This window comes from Rhea pennata, chromosome 10 (assembly GCF_028389875.1).
Source record: "Rhea pennata isolate bPtePen1 chromosome 10, bPtePen1.pri, whole genome shotgun sequence".
Taxonomy (NCBI): Eukaryota; Metazoa; Chordata; class Aves; order Rheiformes; family Rheidae; genus Rhea; species Rhea pennata.
Window position 1 is genome coordinate 20,562,717 of NC_084672.1, and position 20,691 is coordinate 20,583,407.

Here is a 20,691-nt window from a genome sequence, read left to right on the forward strand (position 1 = left end):
CCAGTAATTTCTGTGGCATTCAAAATACCAAATCTCCAATGTTTTACAAAGGAATATAATGGGGCTTTTTCATGCCATGTTTTGGCCTAAAGTACACTTTTATTTACTCTAGAATCTTGATTTGACCACTGCATATGCACTGAGAATTTCAAAATAAGAGTTGAATGCTGCATCCTTTCATATGCATTTTGATTGCAGAGGGCATGCAGTATAAAAATGGATTCTCAAAATATAAAATGACCACATTTACTGCAGAGCCTTCTAATCAATACAGCTTGACGATAGATATGTGCTGGAAGAAGCTACTGTGTAAGCAGCCTTTTTTAGATAGCGTGTGCTGCCCTGCATTATGTCTTGCACAGAGGTGCCCAACCTAAATATAGCTGCAAGAAGATAAGGCAATAAAATCAAATTAAAAATGTAAAGAGGGATTGAAATGCTTAAGTATTCTTGTGATTGTTAAAAAGTTGATGGATACGAATAGATGCATTATTTTTCTAGTCTGTATTTTAAGCTTGATGTCATATAATTTTGATAATTGACAATATACCTAATGAAATCACTGCTTTGCATAAAGCTAATTTTAGGAAGGTACAGTTATTAAAAATGATAACTTCTTTCCCATGGAAACCTGGTATCTAGCACTTTTTACATAGCAGCTGATGAACCTTCTGTAAAGCCATTTAACATGTCCTTGCACTCCTTTTCTCTCTGCAAATGTGTTATCAAACAGTACCTTAAATGTAAAATAAACCTGCATTGCTTAATGGCAAGTGCTCTTTATTTTTTGTGGCATCTACATTTACATTAGGATAATACAGGAAAAATCACTAATTATATTTCACAGTTGGTGTACTTCAAAGTTTCATTCCTAAAACTTATCTGATATAGAAAGAAAAGTCTTTTTTATTGATCATTCATTTTATAGTGTGTGTGTGTGTATATAATGTGCATAATGTAAATAGGGTAGGTCTGTTTAGCTTGCATTTAGTCTAGTTTCAATTAAAAGTTCCCATTCTGATTTAGAAACTGAAAAATGAAATAAGGCAATGCAAGTTAAGAATGAGTTTAGAATCTCTCTCTTCACTTCAGTTCGCTGTCATCTGTACCCTCCCACACATGCGCTTAAAAGAAACATGACTTAGGCAGGGTTTGTTTTTCACCAGGAAACGTTCGCCCGGGTCACTTTACTGTCGTTCTTCGACGTTTCTCTTGGGGCTGCAGGTCCCGGGGAGGCCGGGTAGGCGCTGGAGGCGGAGGGGCCGGCTGCCTGGGAGCCGAAGCGACGGAAAACCCGCCTAGAGGTAGCTGGAGGGGCAGCGGCGGCGCCCTCCCCCCCGCTCGTCACCTGCGCGGCCGTGCTGCCCGCGCCGCGGCACCTCAGGGAGGACAGCGCCGCGCCCCGTTCTAACGGTTCTAACGGCTCCCGCCGCGCGCGCCGGCCGGGCGTGTGGGGGCGAGGGCGCCGCTCGCGCCGTTCCCGCCCCTCGCCCCGCTCCCGCTTCACGGCGGGGCGTGGCCAGCGCCTCCCGTTAGGAGCGCGCCCCGTCCTCCGCCGCGCCGCGCCGCGCCCAGGCAGCGGGCGCCCGGCCCCGGCCATGGCCGCGCTCGGCGCCCGGCTGCGCGGCGGCCGCCCCCTGCTCCTCCTCACCTGCCTCTTCGCGCCCTTCCTCGGCGAGCCCGGTCCCGCCGCCGGCCGCGCCCCTCGCGCCGGTGAGTAAGGCGCCCCGCGGCGGCTCCGTGCGCCCCCGCGTCGCCTCGCCCCTCTCCGCCTTCAGTAAGATACTTCTCACCGCTGGGAACGGCCCGGGTTCGGGTGTCCAGGGCGGTGCGTGCGGGGGAATCCTGCCGCGGGGAGAGTGGCCTCGCGTCGCCTCAGGTTTTGCGTGCGTCAACTTCTGTCGGGAGCGGGCCGAAGCGCGGCTTGCGGGTTCGGAGCTGCTCGTGGCCCTTGCCGCGCGCCGCCGGGGAGCGGTGAGGTGGGGGCTGGAGGGCTGCGGTTACTTCTTACGACAAAACGAGGATAACCTACAGAGACTGCGATTGACGGGACTCACCTGAGCTGCCTCTCTCACGGAAGAAGGAAAAAAAGAAAGTCTTTGCTAAACTAGGGTTTTGCATGCGCACATCAGCCTTGACCGCTACACACCGCGCTGCACAGTCGTTACGCTTTTCAAATTAATCAATAACACTCCCGAGGCTTTACAATACCGTAGCTTTGAAGTCTTGCTCCATTCGTTTATTTGATTTGCTTACAGTCATGGTTTTGTGGTGCGTGCTCTTTGCTTGACTGGAGATAAGTCTACAAAACATATTTAGCAATTGCTGTATTACATTATGAATCTTGATGGGCATAAAAATGTTGCTCTTACGAATCTGTAACAGCATTCTTTTTAGTTTGGTGCTTTATTTAAATTTTGAAGAGTCAGTCTTGTAATTCAATCAGGATGTAACTTTTAAAATTAAGGGACATAAAATAGTATGTGCAGCTAAATTACACAAAGATTAAAGGAGCAAAATCAATGCTCCTTCAAAGAATTCTTCATAAATAATTCTTTCAGAGCATTGCTTTTACATAATTTAAGGCTCTATTCCCAGGAGTTTTGCAAAAAATCTTGAAGTTATAACAGTGCAATATTTATGCGAAGGAAATTAATTCAAAATAAAATGGTCTTTCTGGAATTTTAGCCCCAAATTTACAAAAAATGAACATAAAAATGGTGTAAGAAAAGGAAATTGGATTGACACTTCATTTTTAACTAAACTTACCAAAATTTCTCTGTTACTTCTAGGTATTATTTAAAGGATTACTCTTGGCCTCAGTGTTTGGAAAACTAGTATTTTTCACCATGATGGAAGAAAATACTGTGTGAAATTATTATGCTATACTGTATAGTGTATATGGCAGTGTATGGAATTAGTTGCAGTCAGGGTGATCCAAATTTTGTCTTTTGGCATGAGCAAATAGTTCTGGCCTCAGTGAGAACTGGTCATATATATACAAGGATAAATTTTTTCTTTCTCAATTTATTTATTCTGAAGTAAAATTAAGCTTACTTAAAAAAAAATATTCAAGGCCATCTACTGTGAAATGTAGGGTGAACTGAAATAGTATCCTGAATCAGAATTTCTTTTACAATTACAATTTTTTAGGGGCATTGCTTTGCATATGACAGACTAATCTTTTTAATGAAGTAGAATTGAATATGTGGATGTGACTTTGTTTTTGTGGTTGTGTAGAAGCGCTTGAAAATGAATTTGCCCTTACCTTAGTTAATAATCTGGAGGTGAACTAACTGTTTGTCCTGGATAATTCTGTTTTTACAAGACAAAATACAATTTGATTATTATTAAATCAGCTTTTAAGTTTCATTCCATACTGAGTATCTTAAAATGGGAGGTGAGATTGAAATATATGAATTGAATGGAGAAATTGCACATGTTAAAAGTACTCAAGCCTTTCTATATAAGTAGGAAGGATGGATTTGTTGAGATTTTTCTCTTAAAAATTTTTGAGCATTCCTTGGAGGCTGTAAGGGGGGAAAAAATGAACGTTGATTTGTGGAGTAATTAGGGAAGGAAGGATTTCCACAATTTCACACTTTTCAGAATGATCATACCTGTTTTTGTTATGATAATGTATGTTCTGAAATCTTCTGCTCTGCTTGCATTTGCAAGCAGAGTATCTGATTTTGATGATCCATAGGCCTGCGTGCCCGTGTGCAGCTGAGGCTGGAATCTAGCTGCATGCGCTGGGTGCTGCTGTGGGCAGAGGATAACGCCAGTGCACAACTTCTGCAGCATCCAGGGCTGCACTGGCAACTTGTCAAAAGCCCGAGGCCTATGTCTTATTTGCATAAGTGTTTACATAAATTGTCAACTTGTGCTTGCTTCCATGATGCATAAATTAAGTCCATATGAATAAATTGAACTACTTTTAAGATTCTATATGCTTATTCTTTCTTCTACTTCTTGCACCACCCACGCTTTCTACATGCACTGCCTTTGCTGCTTGCATTCAGCATTCTTCAGTGCTGTCTTTGTGGTCCATCTTCTGGGCTTACTGACAGGTTCACAGTTGGTGAGAATTATGCAAGTCCTGTGCTGTATTTAGGATAAAAATGGTCTGAAGAGGGATGGCAAAATCCTGGATGTGTTGAAAGCAGCAGAAAGAATCCCACTGACTCCAGAGAGACCGCAATTTTTACCTGGAGGCTCTGCCCACACTTTGGGGCAACCTGACCTGAGGCATTTTTTTGTGCTTGCAAATATTGATCAAGGAAAAAGGATCAGTCTGTCCACTGAAAACTGAGTGGAAAATGTTAGTGTGAATGAACTTGTAAGTAAATACTGTTATAGATCTGCAGTATGGCAGAGCAGTGCTATAGGTGGTTGTTAATCAGGAGAGTCTTGCTGACCATAGCATCACTGAAATTTGTGAAGCTGTAGGTTAAGGATACTGTTTGGTGTATCATTTGTATTTACAATAAGATCCATGGCACGAGTGTTCAGAAAGGAATGACTTCTGTTCTGACTAGCTCTTAATCTAAAGACTGAATAGGGAAATATAAGTCTGTAGTTGTTCATATCTACAAATTGACTTAATTAGTTGCAAATTCCGTGACAATATAGTCTGTTGATTGGATGAGGAGTAATTATCCCTTGATGCTAAGCTATTAGGGGATAGTTTAATTATGCTCTAAAATTATCAAACTGGAAACTTTAATCTTTTGAATTTGAGTTGAATATAAGAAACATCTTCCCTACTACATACAGATTGTGTACCTCTCTTCATATTTGTAACTGCTAAGCAATGTTGCAGTTCAAAATCCTTGACAGTTTCATGTCTACAATATCTCATTTCATTTTGTTATTAGTTGTCAAGGGATTAGTGCACTAGGTAAGAGAGAAGGTAGAAATCCTCACGATATCCTGAAAGCCTTGAAGTTTTTATTTATTTTTATTTTTTTTTTTTTTTAAAAACTCAAAGTTGCAGCTGTGGAGTATGTATTTGTACACAGTGATAGAAAAACAATGCTATCGCTTTACTACTCTCAACCTTTGAAATCCTCAGACAACCTCTGAACAAATTCATTCCCATGCTTGTACATATAGGGGTGGACTTTGGCTTTATTTTTTTTTAATTGAGGTGTGTGTGGGGGGAAGAGTGACTGTAGGAAATACAGAATGCAATAGCTGGCTTTTCCCTCCCTCCCTCTGCCTCCAGTAAACTGGATAGCATTAGTAATGCTGTTTTAGCTTATGGGCATTTCTTCTGATAGGAATGATTTTCCTGTTTCTTAACTGTTACTGTTTGAAGTCTTGGCATCTGTTAAAGTGTAGAAGGGTAAGTAGCAGGGGGGAACTTAAGATCATACAGAACATGTGACTCATGATCCCTTTAAGGTACAGGCAGTACCAAAATAAAACTTCTATTTTATACTTCATTTAATATGTTACGTATCTCATCTGCTTAATTAAGTAATGGGAGAAGATTCCTTATAATATGAAGGGAAGTTTAGAAGGAGCTCTGTAGCTAAAATTGAACATCATCTCATTATACTTTTTCCTGCCTACTGCTATACAAATGTGACTTGTGGTAAGAATTGTCACCAGATATCAAAATATAGTGATGTGATTAGAGCTATGTTTGTGGAAAAAATATGTAAACTTAAAGGAGGAAAAGCACTGAGGCTTAGGGCACTGTAAGTTAGAATTCTTGTGAAAGATGGGAGGAAAAAAAGAAAACTTTAAGTATTTTCTTTCAGAATGACCACTGAATAACTTTTACAGTAACATTTAAATGTTACCAGTCCATTTCTGGCCTTCAGTGTGCTACTTTTGTTGTACATTATCTAAAAATATATTATTTTAAAACTTAGAGAATGGTATCAATAAAAATATTAGTGTACTGAAAGCAGATATACTGAATAACAGTCTATATATTATGATAATGCACCATTAAAGAGTCTAGTGTTAATAGTAAAGTTCAGCTATTTGGCCATGTTTGTAGTCCTTAATACTGTCCTGTTGCATTATAATGATATATTGCATTATAGTTATATGTGGTTATAATCTGATTTTTCTAACTGTTTTCTCTGGAAATATAAGTTTCTTCTGAGTCTACATCTTATTATTAGGTTTGTGAAAGTGACCCTCTTCTCCCATGGACTTCAAAATGCACCAAGTAGGGATTGAAGGAAAACATGAAAGAGCGGTGGATTAAAGCAATTAGCAAATGCTTTGAACTACATCATTGACAGTTTAAGGACCAGTCTTATTACACCTGGAATCCCAATGTGGTTCTTAAACTTCTTATCTAAATATATAATTCAATGAAAATTTATTTTCTGGAGAAAGATGGAGTATGATGCTCTCCTATTTAAAAAAGGAAACAACAAATTATTAAAATACGCAGGTGAATAGTGTCCTTACTATAACACTCATTAAATATTTCACTAATGGTTCTTATATGGAGAGTTTGTTTTTACATCATTCATTTGATTTGACGATGTTCATGTTTCCTTTAGTTTGGTACCATCTCTTGCCTTTTAGAGAGAACTATTAACAAAACTTTAATTAAAAATAGCTTGGGGGCAATTTCTTACAGTGTCTTGGGAAACTGCCAGCAAGTGCCTTGAAAAGCTGGCAGTGCAGAATGTTAGACTTACACTCACTGTTAAATTATATTAAGATGCTAAGAAATTTTATTCCATAACAGTACAGTATGAATCAATATAAAAAGCGTGTTTTTTTTTTTTCTTTCTTTTTTTTTTTTTTTTTTTTGCATTTATCTGAGGCCTTTAAAATAGACCTGTCTTAGTAGCAGTGGTGGAAGTTAGACTTGAAAATGTCAACAGAATTAATAGACATGTACACATTTTTTTAAATGTTCTTCATGTATTTGAGGCCAATTTACTGCTTGTTCTTACTTTTTATCTTTTTTATGGCTCTTCCAAAGTGATTTTATTAAAACTTATTAATATTTAGGGGGAAATGATGAGATTGAAGTTTTAAATATAGTAGTGTACAGGTTCAAGTGATTAACGCCTTCTACGTGCTGTTTTGACAAAAGCATGCTTTGACTACTTTGAAGTTTAAAAAATGAATTATCAGTCTGTTTTGTGCATAAATATTTGTCTCCAGTTTGCAGAATTCAGATTTTGGCCATTTAATTTTTTCTCATGTGATTTAGATTTTTTCCTGAACATGGACTCAAACAGAGAGGGTGAGCAGAAGAGAATTTTGTGTGTAAATTATAAAGTAAAAATTGTTACTGAGATTTATCGGCGAACAGTACAGAAAGCTACCTTTGCTTTAGGCTGTAGGAGTTACCTGACCCAAGCAGTATAAAACCACGTAAGTGGTTAACACTGCTTAGAGTTGCCCTTCAAAGGCTACAGATCCTCAATTTTTTTTTTTTTTAGTACAGTCAGCTAGTAGCAGGGATGAGCGCTTCCGTCATCTTTTACCGTCTGACTTAGAGACTAGAACTCTGGATTGTTGGTTTGCTAGTCATGGCAGTCATGGGTTTTAACCCCTCTCGGCTCTTCTCTAACCGCTGTAGCCTGTCTGCTGTCTTACTGCGTTAGCTGTACTTTTTTCCTCTCTGGTTCTCTTCTATACCTTTTTTTTTCTGGTGACTACCAGTTTTTAAACAATTTTGCTTTTACTAACACCAGTAAATAAATTTAACAGGTGCCTGGTTTATTATAATCCTAGAAGCATATAGACATGTAAGAAAGATAATTAAACACATGCAATCTGTATAAGGAGTGAGCTGTGTGGTCCTGTTGAATAAGGTTATCTATTTTTTTTTGCCAACCCTTAGCATGCTATTACTATCTCCAGCCTCCTCATGGCAAGTTCTCCTGGGTATATGTTGTCCTTTATTGGCTACGAAGTACTAGTATGTCCCAGTTTATTAATAAACAAACTAGTTAAGCAGAAATTTGAAAAGGTGTAGACATTCCTGTCACAGAAGAAAGTTAGCAAAATATGATGCAACTCTGTTTTTAGCAAATATACTCATTAAATCAGTAGCTGTACAGTAGGTTGGAGTGTAACATGTGTGAAAAATATTTGAAAGTATGAAAAAGAAGTAAGGGAATGATCCCCATGTAGCTTACATGAAGAAATGCTCTGTTTAAGAGAAGCTTTGTCAGGAAACATGATGTACCCCCAAAAACGCTGCATTTCTGTACAAGAGGTAATCTTACAGGAGCACAGGAACTGGAAGTGCAACTCTGCCTCTGCATTATTTCAAGATTAATTAATGGAGAGAAGGTAGCTATGCAGCTGGGTATTCTCAAATTCCCCCCTCCCCCCCCCCCCAAAAAAAAAGAGAGAAAAGAAAATCAGAATTCTAACTATAAAAGTGAAATGTCATTAATGCTAATACAGAAATCAAGTATCTATGAAACATTAAGCTGAAATATACAAAAAAACATGCACAACTCGGGAAATAGGGATACAGGCATAGAAAAATTAAGTTGTGTCTTCAGGAAGGATTCATTTTAAGTATATTTTAAAAGCAAGACACGGCAAATCTACACACTCGCTCTGTAGTTACAGACAGGAACAGGAATTATTCCGTGACTGATGCAGGTTTGTTGAACTGAAGACTTCATTAAAAATAAATATACTTTAACCCAATAGCTGTGAAGATAACTTCTGTATGTGTCTGTGTGTAACAGAGTCTGTTGCTGTGTATTTGTCCTATGGGCTCGAATTTGAATGGTCTTTGGGAGCAATTCTTACATCTTAAGTGTTTTTATATATGCACTGGAAGTGGTACATTGTATGTTGCTCATCAAGTCTTTGCTATTACAAAATCCAGGTGTCAACAAACTTGAAACAGAAAAGCTACATTGTAGAGCGTGCACAGATAATACCTCTCCGAGAACCCTAGTTTGCTAGGCGTTTGTGAATGAAAGAAATACAGTGTAAACAGAATTGTCCTCTGAAAGGAAAGGGTCAACAGCCTTAAAACCCAGCCCTGATTTGACATGCAACAGGAACACGCAGTGTGTTGGTGTATGTTAGGATTTGGAGGGAAAAGGGATCCTCCTGATGCACCTCTTCTGCTCATCCATTTCTTTAAACTATGTTCTGCTTTCGCTCCTGCTGTAAAATTTAATGGAAAAGTCAGTTAATGGCAGGTGGCTCGTTCCCCCCGCGGGATCTGTAAATGCAGCCTTTCTCATCTGCGCAGCAGAATGGCCACTGCTGTCGCCGAGTCCCCCAACAAATGGGAGCAAACTAAAACTTCTGTGCCTGTCTTAGTTGTCTACACTGCAGTTGTTGCACCCACTTAGGACTAGTTTAGGTTCATTTAAATCAATGGCATAAATGGTGTTAACCAAGTCACTACAGCAAATTGAAAATATTAATCTGTTGATAAAATTCTGAGATAATTTTGCAGATTGCATTGAAATAATGAGAACTGATACTCTGTGCAAGTATGATGGTACCTGACATAAGTGATAGTTTAGTAATCCCAGACAATTATAAAATTTTAGTCCTCTTAGATTTCTAATAATCTCTGATTCGCTGAATATTTATGATATGGACTTCTTATAGTAATTGTTTGTGCTGCTTTTAATTGTTACTTTTATTTTGTTCACTTTACCCTCTTTTATGAGAAAGATTAAAAACTATGAGTGACCTTCTGCACGTACCATTCACTACTTTATCTACTTCTGTTATGTTCACTAAATTCACTCTTCTCCAAACAAAATAATCTTCTCAATCTCTCCTCATATGGATGACTCTCTCTGGTTTTAATCTCTTTATGCCCTTCTCTGGTGCTTTTCTATTTCTGCTGTATCTTTTTTTAGGTGGATGCTGTTAGTGAACACAGTTTCTAGATAGGTCATGCCATTTGCTTATATAACGCTATCATATTTTAAATCTACATTAAAAAGATGATCATTAACATCTTTCTAGTTTGGTTTACTCTATCTGGTAGACTGTCTATAGTAATTGTTAGGTCTTTTTCCTCACTGGTTTCAGTCTCTTTAAATCTTATCAGTGAGTAGTAGAAATTTTTGTCTGGAGCATGTATTCATGTCTTCGATGGTTGCTCTGACTTCTGTCTGGGAGCTGGAGACCCTTTCAAAACCATTCTCTTTTAGGGGATGTGTGCAGCTTGGGCTGCTTCTGGAGGTAGTGGCCTTATTTAGCTCTTACCTACTGCCTCTGCTGAAAGTTGTTTTCATTTAGTTTACTTATCAACTAATTTATCTTTTTGTCCTCTTCTCTCCTTATACCTTTAGGTTTGTCCTTCTCCTGTTATTCAGGTTATATTATATTTTGCATACGTTCTCACAATAAAGAAACCTTAAACTTGGCATTTGGGTATCAGTATCTACTGATATCCTTAAGTGAGAATGTATTGGTAAAAGATTAGGTTTTATTGAATTCCGCAAGCTAAAGGAAGTTGCTTGATGTGGTATCTTTTAGGGCAATTTACAAATCTCTTTTCTAGCTCCAGCTGCTCTTTACCTTGTGTTTCTCCATCTGCAGTGCTTTTTCTCAAAGCTCTTCCATGTGCTTCTTTCTCTCGAGAGATAAAATAAGGCTTCTAGTTTCTAGTTCTTGGTAAGCAGTATAAAAATTTTGGCTGTTCCAGATCATCAATTTGTCTCCAGTTTCTTTGAGCTCTGGAGGACCATAGGTGCTGTCTTGGCTTAAATGAAAATACTTTCAGTTTTAGAGGTCCTGAAGAAGGAGCGCACACCTTGGTCGATAGTAGGATGTGGTTCTTTTTATGTGGATGTTTTCTGTTGCTAATGCAGGTGGACTCCTAAGCTGAAATAGTACACCTGCTCACAATTCCAGTGTTGCCAGAAGTATATATGTAGCAAGTTGTTTTATCCCTGAGTCATACAGTCTAAACTTTGTTTTATACCACTGGTACCAGTACCCACCGCAGTTCTGACTTTGCTGCAACATCTGAGTAGTAAATATGAGCTCTAGAACACAAAACAGCCTGATCTTTGATGTAGCTTTTTATGTAACTAATATTTTTGAGAATTCTTGTTTCCACCTAGTTTCACATCATTTCCTCCTCTCTCCCTTGCCACCCTCCTCTGCTAAGGAATTACCTGTTTTCATAACTGTTCTCATCAGATCTAAATCATCAGAAGCTTTAGCATGTGTATCTGTGAGATGTATGTTCTCATTGTCTCCCATATGAGCGAGGTAATCTCCTGTCAGGCTCTGAGTTTCATAACTGTGGAGCTGGAGATTTAAAGTCTTGTACATAATCTCCTGTGCTATATGTACATGCCAGTTAATCCAGTGGCATTCATATTTGTGTGTATGTCACTAGAATTTTCGGCAATTTTATGCTCAGGGTATTAACTTGCATTTGTACCTCTTTAAGAAGCTGCTGTAATAGTTTGTGTCTTAATCACAGACTAATGCAAGTAGGGCATTGCATTGCGAAGGCAAACTAACACATGTAAGGTATGGCAATGCAATGTAGAGATGGCGTCTGCGTAATTAGTTATTTCCACCATTGAAAAGCACAAGTCCCAGGCTGACATTAGCAAAACATCAAGGAAGCGATCCTTTATAAAAGCTGAGAGAAGTGCTGGTGCTACCCTTTTAAAAGACTCCTTTCTAATATTTTTTTGTTTCCAAAAGAGCATAACTACTATTTCTACATTAGAAGATGCAGTTGCCTTCTTTTCTGATCTAAAGTTCCCCTTCTAAAATCCTGTATCTAAAATTTTCACTACATAACTTGTGGTATGTTAATTTTAAAGAAGTAATTGCAGCTTTTCAGTGATCATTTGGCCTATATTTGGTCCTTGGTTATGTTTTGGTGCAGACTTGCATGATTTTCAGTGTGTAGTGCACATTGCTGCAATATACTGCAAAAATGCAGTGTTTTATGCTGAGAGGAAAAAAGCAGATGTTTCCACTATTTAAAACAACATACATCCTTGCCACCTTGTGATGAATGAATAATTTCTTGCTCGATCAAAATGTATTGTGGATTTTGTAAGAAAACAATTGGAAACAATGCTGTCAAGCATATTTTTTGCTAAGATTTTCTTTAAATCACAGACTCACAATTTCAACATAAAGATTCTTGGGAAAGGCTCAGTGAGAAAGGTGGGAACAGAAACTTGAAGGCTTGGGCTGGTGACTGTAAAGTATATTTTTGTATTCTCACTGATTTTGGAATTGTTCCTGTCTACTGCAGACATGAAATAGGAAATAAAATCAGCAAGTCTTTTAGTTCACATCTGCATAACAGTGGATACAATCTCTAAGAATAAAAATGCCAAATGCTTATCACAGCCTGTAATATTAACGAGCTGAGACAAAGGCAGAAGTGATAGGCCTGCTTCTTTTGAGGTTGACCATGAAAGCTCACTAATACTGAGGATGGGTTGATGAAAAGTCAGGATGGTCTCGGTGGAGTTCTAAGCAAGGATCTCTTTCACATAAGATAAGATGCTTATCAGGACCCTGGTCCTGAGTCTCCACCTGTTTCACTTGCATTGGCACTATCAGAGATGAAGTTAGGTCAATATTTGTATTTTATGACAGCATTTGTTTAGCAACTACCTTGTTTTGATGCCTTCCTGAGGACAAAATGTTTTTCAGACTCGGAATAGCTGCAGTTGAACGTGCAGTCAAATTGTGGCACAAAAAGCAAGAATAAAATGTTATCTGTACTTATTCAAGGGACGTGTAACTGAAAATGAAATAACTGACTACATACTGCTGTTTAACTACATGTGCTAAACTTCCAGTGTAACCTCTACTTATTCTAGCGTTATATTGACTGGAAAACATCTTTCTAGTTAAGTACAGGATTTTTCCACATTGCATTGTAGAACTACTGCAAAGCTTATGCATCCCAGAAGTTAGCGCATAAACATTAGAAGAAATAATGTATAAAACATGAAGATACTGGCGTATCAAACAGGAGCCCAAGTTACACAATGCCTCATCAGTTACAATGTGCTAAAGATCCCTATAGTGAGGATGCAGGTACTGTTATTCAGTGCCATCTTGGTTTAGAGTGATATAACCACACTCCCTCATCTTGCTAAGCTTTTATTTCTAGATTTCCGTAATTATGTGGCACCAGGTATATGACAAGTGCTTTTTGTCTTATTATTCCTAAAATTATTTTTATGTTCTTAGGCCTTAGATTACAGCAGTGTGAGATGGTTGTATGGCAATACTAAGGAAGAAAAGGTAATTTTACAAAATTCTCCTTGCAAGACCTCGACCATGCTTCCAGAGAAAAGAGGATAAGATGAGAAATTTAATTCTGTATAAGCAAAGCTGTAGCTGTTTGGACATAGGAATACTGTTATACTCTATTAATTTAAATCAATATTAACAATATTCTTTTGTTGTATAGGTTTATCTGAACCTTCTTTTATTGCTAAAAGTGAAGATCGTTTGTTTAAACATTTATTTCAAGACTATCAAAAATGGGTTCGTCCAGTGGAACGGTTGAATGATACAATAAAAATAAAGTTTGGTCTTGCAATCTCTCAGCTGGTAGATGTGGTATGTATGTTATATACTTTTTTCCTCTAATTCATAGAATTCTGGAATAGTAAAAATCAACATACTATCGTATGAAATAGTTGTTCATCTCTTTATTTAAACACAGTAGTTAAACCTGTAAAATGATTATCAACATAATGAAAAATGTGTTGTAGATGGGAGCATAAAGAAGTTGAAGTGAAGAAAATAAAAGGTGGCTGAGAAAACAAGCAACTCTTAGTTGAGTTGCACAAGATTTAGTAAAGTTTACAGTGAAAAGAGTGAAATTCATAATAAGCTTAGGGAATTGAGATTTTATTTGTTTATTGAATGCAAAAAATGCATACTAGTCTCATTTCTGTAAAATTCAGGAACACTTGCAAATACTGCCCTTTTCTCCCCATAAGTTACAAAAAGCTGAAAGCCTTCAAATATGTCACTTCCATAGAAATGAAGATTATCTCTTGACATAACCTGTAATATTAAAGAGATTAATTTGACATTTTTTCTAAAACTTACTTGCTTTAAAATATTAATTTCAAGTTGAATTCACTATTTATAGCCATAAGAAGATTTTCTTTTCCACCACAAGTTGGTTATTCTTTTATATTTCCACAGAAAAACAGTAGGACTACATACTTGTTTGTGGTTGTAAGTTTACAAAGTGTTCGTGTAAATATACTTATCAAGGATTGGAATGCTTTTAGAATTGCTTTTTATATTTTAAATTAAAGACCTATTTGAATTAAAGCAGTTAGTTACAATGAATGTGCTAGACAATTTTTTTTCATAAAATATACTTTGTTTTATAGGACGAGAAAAATCAATTAATGACGACAAATGTTTGGTTGAAGCAGGTAGGTGCAGAATATCAACAGAAGATTCTGGCTACTTCCTTTGTTGCCAAGCTGCTCCTCATTCCCTTTTTCCCTGGTAACTTTCACATAAGTTCGGGCATTTCTTTTCAGAAGAAATTTTTTAGACTACCCAGAAAATACAAAATGGGAATATGTGGATGATAACGTTTTGTATCCTCTTTTAGTAGTTTCTGCAGGAATGTGTGGCAGTCAAACCAGTTCCAATTAAGTAAGAATTGACCTGAATGTGTGTTTAAACTTAAAACAGAATATATTTTTAAACTCTTTAACACTTGCATTTTTTCCTCTTGAGCTTTTATTCAAATATAATAATACCAAAATAATAACATGTTTTTACTGGTGTTATTTTGGTGCTGCTGCTGAAACAAGGAAGGAGTATGTCATGAGAGCTGCAATATGTTTTTTGTTTGTTAGCTTTGACCAGAAAGATTAGATAGTTTCTTTTAACCTTCGAAACTCCTTGGAGTTCATTCAGAATCAGCCTTTTAAAATTTGGTTGTTTCTACATGTAATAGCTTTTACTTACGTGAACCTAAACTGAAAATGGATTTTAATATTTTAAATTGTACGTAGAAATGCTGTCAAATGGCTCTTACAACAAAAAGTAAACACTGAATGAGATAAGTAGAAATCTATTCAGCAAATGTACTGTTGTACTCAAAATTTATATGTATTTTCATCCAGTCTTGCTGTGCTCAAATCAATTTCTGCATCTCCATGTGTCTATAGGAATGGATAGATGTAAAATTAAGGTGGAATCCTGAGGACTATGCTGGAATAACATCTATTCGTGTCCCATCAGATTCTATTTGGATTCCAGATATTGTTTTGTATGACAAGTAAGATTTTAATCTTTTCCTGTAAAATACATGTACATTCTCTAACTTCACTACCCGCTTGCTTGTAGAAGGGACTCATTGGATGAATTATGTGTACACATTAAGTAGAGCTAAGAATATATGGGAAGGCTTTACAATATGACTCCAAAATGCAGATTGATTTTTTTTTTTGTTGTTGTTGCTTTGTTACATGCTTAAATATTTTGCTTTGTTTTGCTTCTGTATGGAATTTCTAGTCTTTGAAAAGTTTTTTTCACTTCTTCATGAAAACTTTGATAACGAGAAGGCAGTGTCTTCAACAATGTTGGGTACAAACTAATAAGGTAGAGTGATGGGATAGGAGCATCTCATCTGTACTGTTGTGAATTGTATTCATGGATTTAAAATTAAGTTAATTTGGCTTTAAGTTTTGTGGGGAAGTAACAATTCTCAGCAGAAATACATTTTGAGTGAACTTTTCTGTTCAACTTCAATGTCTGTACAGTGATGGTAGGACACCTGAGGAAAACATTGGGATTATAAAGATTATAATCTTAAGTTTGGAGGTGGCACACAGGTATCTTCTCTGCTGATTTTTTTCTTTTTTATTCTTCATTTAGTGTAATTTGTCCAAATTACAAAGTGTGTCCGGTGTATTACCAATACAAACTACAGTCTGGTTGTGCTGTGAAGGTCAGAAGTTTGTTGTTATTTTGTTTTTTTTCAATTTCTTGCTTAATTCGTGAGGACCACAGAAGCTTGCACAGACTTTTTTGGGACTCACAAATGTTCTTCACTCTTCCAAAGCTGTTTACCTGTGTGACATTCAAATTGAAAAGAAGTGGGATATGAACACAAATGTAAATTTTTGGCTGTGAAGGGGGAGAAAGGATAAGCAGCTAAAATGACTAATAAAAATACTCGATGAAGCCTTAACTGAAGCTATTTTCTCTTGAATATGTATGTTTGTATACATATATTTATATATAAAATAGCTAACACATTGTAATTGCATGCATGTATCTCTTCTTTTAGTGCAGATGGACGTTTTGAGGGAACATCTACAAAAACTGTGGTAAAATATGATGGTACCATTGCTTGGACTCCACCAGCAAACTACAAAAGTTCCTGTACTATTGATGTAACCTTCTTCCCCTTTGACCTTCAAAATTGCTCTATGAAGTTTGGTTCCTGGACTTACGATGGCTCACAGGTTGATATAATTCTAGAAGATTATGATGTTGACAAGAGAGATTTCTTTGATAACGGAGAATGGGAAATAGTGACTGCAACAGGGAGCAAAGGAAATAGAACTGATGGATGCTGCTGGTATCCATTTATTACATACTCATTTATAATTAGACGTTTGCCACTTTTTTACACGTTGTTTCTCATTATTCCCTGTATAGGACTCTCATTTTTAACTGTTCTCGTCTTCTATCTTCCTTCAAATGAAGGTGAAAAAATTTCCCTTTGCACTTCAGTATTGGTTTCTTTGACTGTTTTTCTTCTTGTTATTGAAGAGATTATTCCCTCATCTTCTAAAGTTATTCCACTTATAGGAGAGTACTTGGTGTTTACCATGATATTTGTGACATTGTCCATTGTGATAACAGTTTTTGCTATCAATATTCACCATCGGTCTTCATCTACACACAATGCTATGGCACCTTGGGTCCGCAAGATATTTCTTCACAGACTTCCTAAGCTGCTTTGCATGAGAAGTCATGTAGACAGATACTTTGCTCAGAAGGAGGAAACAGTCAATATCAGTGGATCAGAATCATCTAGGAACACCTTGAAAGCAGCTCTAGATTCTATCCGCTACATTACAAGGCATGTCATGAAGGAGAATGAAGTTCGTGAGGTGGGTACATTAATCATATTACACTTGTTTTCTAAAATCAGAAAATGGAGAACCGAATAACAGTTTAGATTGTCTGTATGCAGTCTCGTATTAAATGTATGCTAGGGTTTCCAGTTCTTGTACTTATGAAAAATTGTACTCTGTAACCCATGTAATTATTCACTGGAAATAAGTGCAAGTATGGTGCAATACTGAGACATTTTACTGTATCGGCCTGATATTTGTACAATCCGTGGGTTACTTCAAATTTGAACTTACCTCTAGAAGAGAGCAAAAGTTTTTAAATACCATGAATTACATTAAATATAGGCTGTTGCCATATATTATTCATTTTGTGCTGAGATCAAACAGGGGCTAGATGATCTCTTGAGTCATCTATCACTATTATCTCTTCTATCACTATTATTATGCCTTTAAATTATATCGGACTATGTTAAACTGTCCTTTCCTTAAACATTCAAGTAAGAGCATTTTGAATATTTTTTTCCTTGCTTTTTAAGCTAGCAAACTCTAAGGGAGCCTCAGAGACCCAACCACTGCTTTCAGACCTACTTGGAAATACAGAAGTTTGTTGTCTGATCTCATGATGCTGCCATCTGTTTCTGATGGCAAGGCCTCAGATTATTCTAATCTATCTCAATGCAGAAATGATCATTTGCAAAAGTTTCAGGTTGCTGATAACATGTTCTCCCATGCTAGCTCCTCTAATGCAGCTTTGCAGGCCTCTCCTGTGATACTAATTATCACAAGGGATCCAGATGAGATTTTGATTAATTGTATCTGATGCAGTGTTAAAACAGCATCTTACATCCTGCATTGCATTTTCTGTAAAGCATATGTAGAATAGTATGCTATTAAATATGTATTTTCCTGTAAATGACAGGGTTGTTTTTCCTTCTCTTAATGGACTTGCTCTGTTTGTCTGTGAGTGACAGGAGAGGTGATCTGTATTTTGTTTTTTACACGAGAGGTGCTGTGATCTAGGGCTCTTGGTTGGCAGGGTTCCCTTGTGTTGAATTAACAGAGTTTTGTTTGGGAAGGTTCTTTGCCTTTTGTAAGCTTTGAGTTTGTAAGAGTATTTAAATTTGCATCTAGCAATGATACATTTAAATAACTTCACACTTGAAAATGTGCTACATCAGTTCTGGTGGCCTTCTTTTTACCACTGCACACTACTAAGTTGCTACTGATAAATTGTATTCGTTACATTCTTTAGTAAAATGTTATAATTACTAGCTGATACACATTATGTTAAGATAGTGTTTCTGGCAGAAGAACAGAGAAGGACAATATTATGATTGTATTGTAAATAAATATACCAGAAGACTAAACCTCAGAGCTAAATAAACAGCTGAGTGTGTCTCATTGTTTGGCCTTAAAAGTGCAAGCTTTAACTGCAGAAAAAAGTAAGGTTTTTAGGTCTAACTGTTATAAATAAAAACTACAGTTGATCTAACATTACCTCTTATCTCCCAAGTCTACTGCTTCATACAGGTAGCATCAGTTCATACTTAAGGCAGTAGCTTAGCAGTGTTTTAATGTGCAATTATATTGGCTGTATATGCAAAACTGTATTGACATGAATAATTCTATCAAAAAGGAAAACAGTCTTGCAAGTACTGTGAGTGTTCTCTCCTTAGTGTATAATTCCATGCAGTAGTAGCTTCACAGTCTGACACAACAGTTATTGTCTGTGGTTTTTTTTTTTCTTTCTTCTTCTTATTTTTTTTTTTGTTTGTTTTTTGTTTTTTGTTTTTAATGTCTGGAAATTTTACGTTATAATGAGGTTATGGCCTGAATCCTAAAGTTTCCAGTATATTACAAAATGCATACTGATTTCTTCTCTGTGTAGTTGAGGATGATCAGTACTCTTCATGGTCAGTTACTGTATTAAAATCTAGTATTTGTGTTGTAGTTAACTAGTCCTCACAAACGGAAGTGCATTCCTGCACTAGCTCACAGTGTAATTACAGAAGATTTATATAAAAAGGGGGTTATTAAATTGGCCTAGTTGAAGAATGTGTACTGTAGGGTATCTGAATAAGAAATGAGGAGTTGGATACTGTTCTTACTGTTCTCACAGACACTGAACAACTCTTGTATTCTTTGTTTTTTAGGTTGTTGAAGACTGGAAATTTATTGCTCAGGTGCTTGATCGAATGTTCTTATGGACTTTTCTTCTGGTTTCAGTAATTGGATCACTTGTGTTATTTATTCCTGTTATTCATAAATGGGCAAATATAATAGTACCTATGCACATAGGAAGTACGAATACATAAAATATTTTTGGATCTGCCTCCAGCTGACATGGTTCTGAAAAGGTCCATAGTAGCTCTGTTTCCATGCAAGTTCTTTGTAGTTGTGTTTCCGATAGAATGAAAAAAAAACCCAAGAACAGAAAATGATACTATGTTAAAACATGGCACCCAGGACATGAGGAAGTTGATTTGCTTAGTGCTAATCTACTAATTCACTTCTAAATCTGTTCAGAATCAAGAGGACCTTCTCAAACACTTGCATGTATGGTATGTCAAAAAATATACTCTGACACCTACTAAGAAATACAAGAATTTAAAGTTTTTTAAAGAGGATCATTGTAGACCAAATATTAAATTGCTATGTAAAGTATTATACTGAGTATTAAATATTTGCAAATACTTATGCAATGGAGTTGCTTCTTTCTATTATTAGAGTATGCAAAGGAGGATTTTTATTGGCATAAGTCCTTTTGAATGTGTTGTCAGTGTAAGATTTCTACAGAAATTTAAAAATAATAATATAAGCATCAATATATAAATAGTGATATGACTGCATGTTGCCTTCATAAATTTTCAGTGAAATTTTTTGCAAAATTTTCTGTTAAACTTAAAACTTTGTTAATTCTAGAATACTAATATGAACCCCTAACATAGTAAACCTTAAAATACTTAGAGAATATGTGCATATTAATCACTCATTATCAGTTATGGAAAGGGAAGCAAATACACTTAAATGACTTGCCCAGGTTGCACAAGTGTTCTAATAGGCCAGAACATTCAGATTTCTTTATTCTTGATAAGTAACTTGATACTTATTCGCAAACATAACCCATCTCTAACTTTGCTTCTCAAAATTAAGTTTGTAGCATGGTTACCAGGAATTTGGGGAATGCCTTTCTGAAGGAAATAATTTGAAAATTCAGACTGTGTAACCAAATATTGTTGATATTTTTTTACATATTTGTTTACAGTGAATTTGTAAAACTAGTGTGATAGTCCTCTCACTTATTGGATCATACATAACTTTGAATAGCAAGGACTTCCCATAGATGACTTTCCCTACTTTCTCTTTTCTGAGAGTATTGACAAGTAGCTATGCTTGTATTGTGACTTTTTAATCATTTTATGAAAATACAAATTTAAATTCAGTATTTACAGAATATAAATTTATTACAATGCCACCTTTCTTAAAGAAAAGTTACATTTTTCATAACAAACTCTAAAATAAATGGGAGTTTCCATATGCTTAAGTTTCTGACAATGTATTTCTTAACAGTTGTATCCTTCAGGGCTAATATAGTAAGGCAAACAAGAACAAAGCTTGGAAAGTTTTTGTTTATTTAAAT

At 36.5% G+C, this 20,691-nt stretch overlaps 1 protein-coding gene across 1 annotated transcript; it reads left to right on the forward strand.

The window, feature by feature from the left end:
* The first annotated feature begins 1,598 nt into the window (after window positions 1–1,598).
* CHRNA5 (cholinergic receptor nicotinic alpha 5 subunit) lies at window positions 1,599–19,710 on the forward strand. The gene is made up of 6 exons (XM_062583307.1): window positions 1,599–1,713; window positions 13,394–13,545; window positions 14,337–14,381; window positions 15,132–15,241; window positions 16,256–17,087; window positions 19,205–19,710. Exons 1-6 carry the CDS (start codon window positions 1,599–1,601, stop codon window positions 19,364–19,366), a joined length of 1,416 nt encoding a protein of 471 aa, XP_062439291.1. The 3' UTR covers window positions 19,367–19,710.
* The last annotated feature ends 981 nt before the right edge of the window (window positions 19,711–20,691 follow it).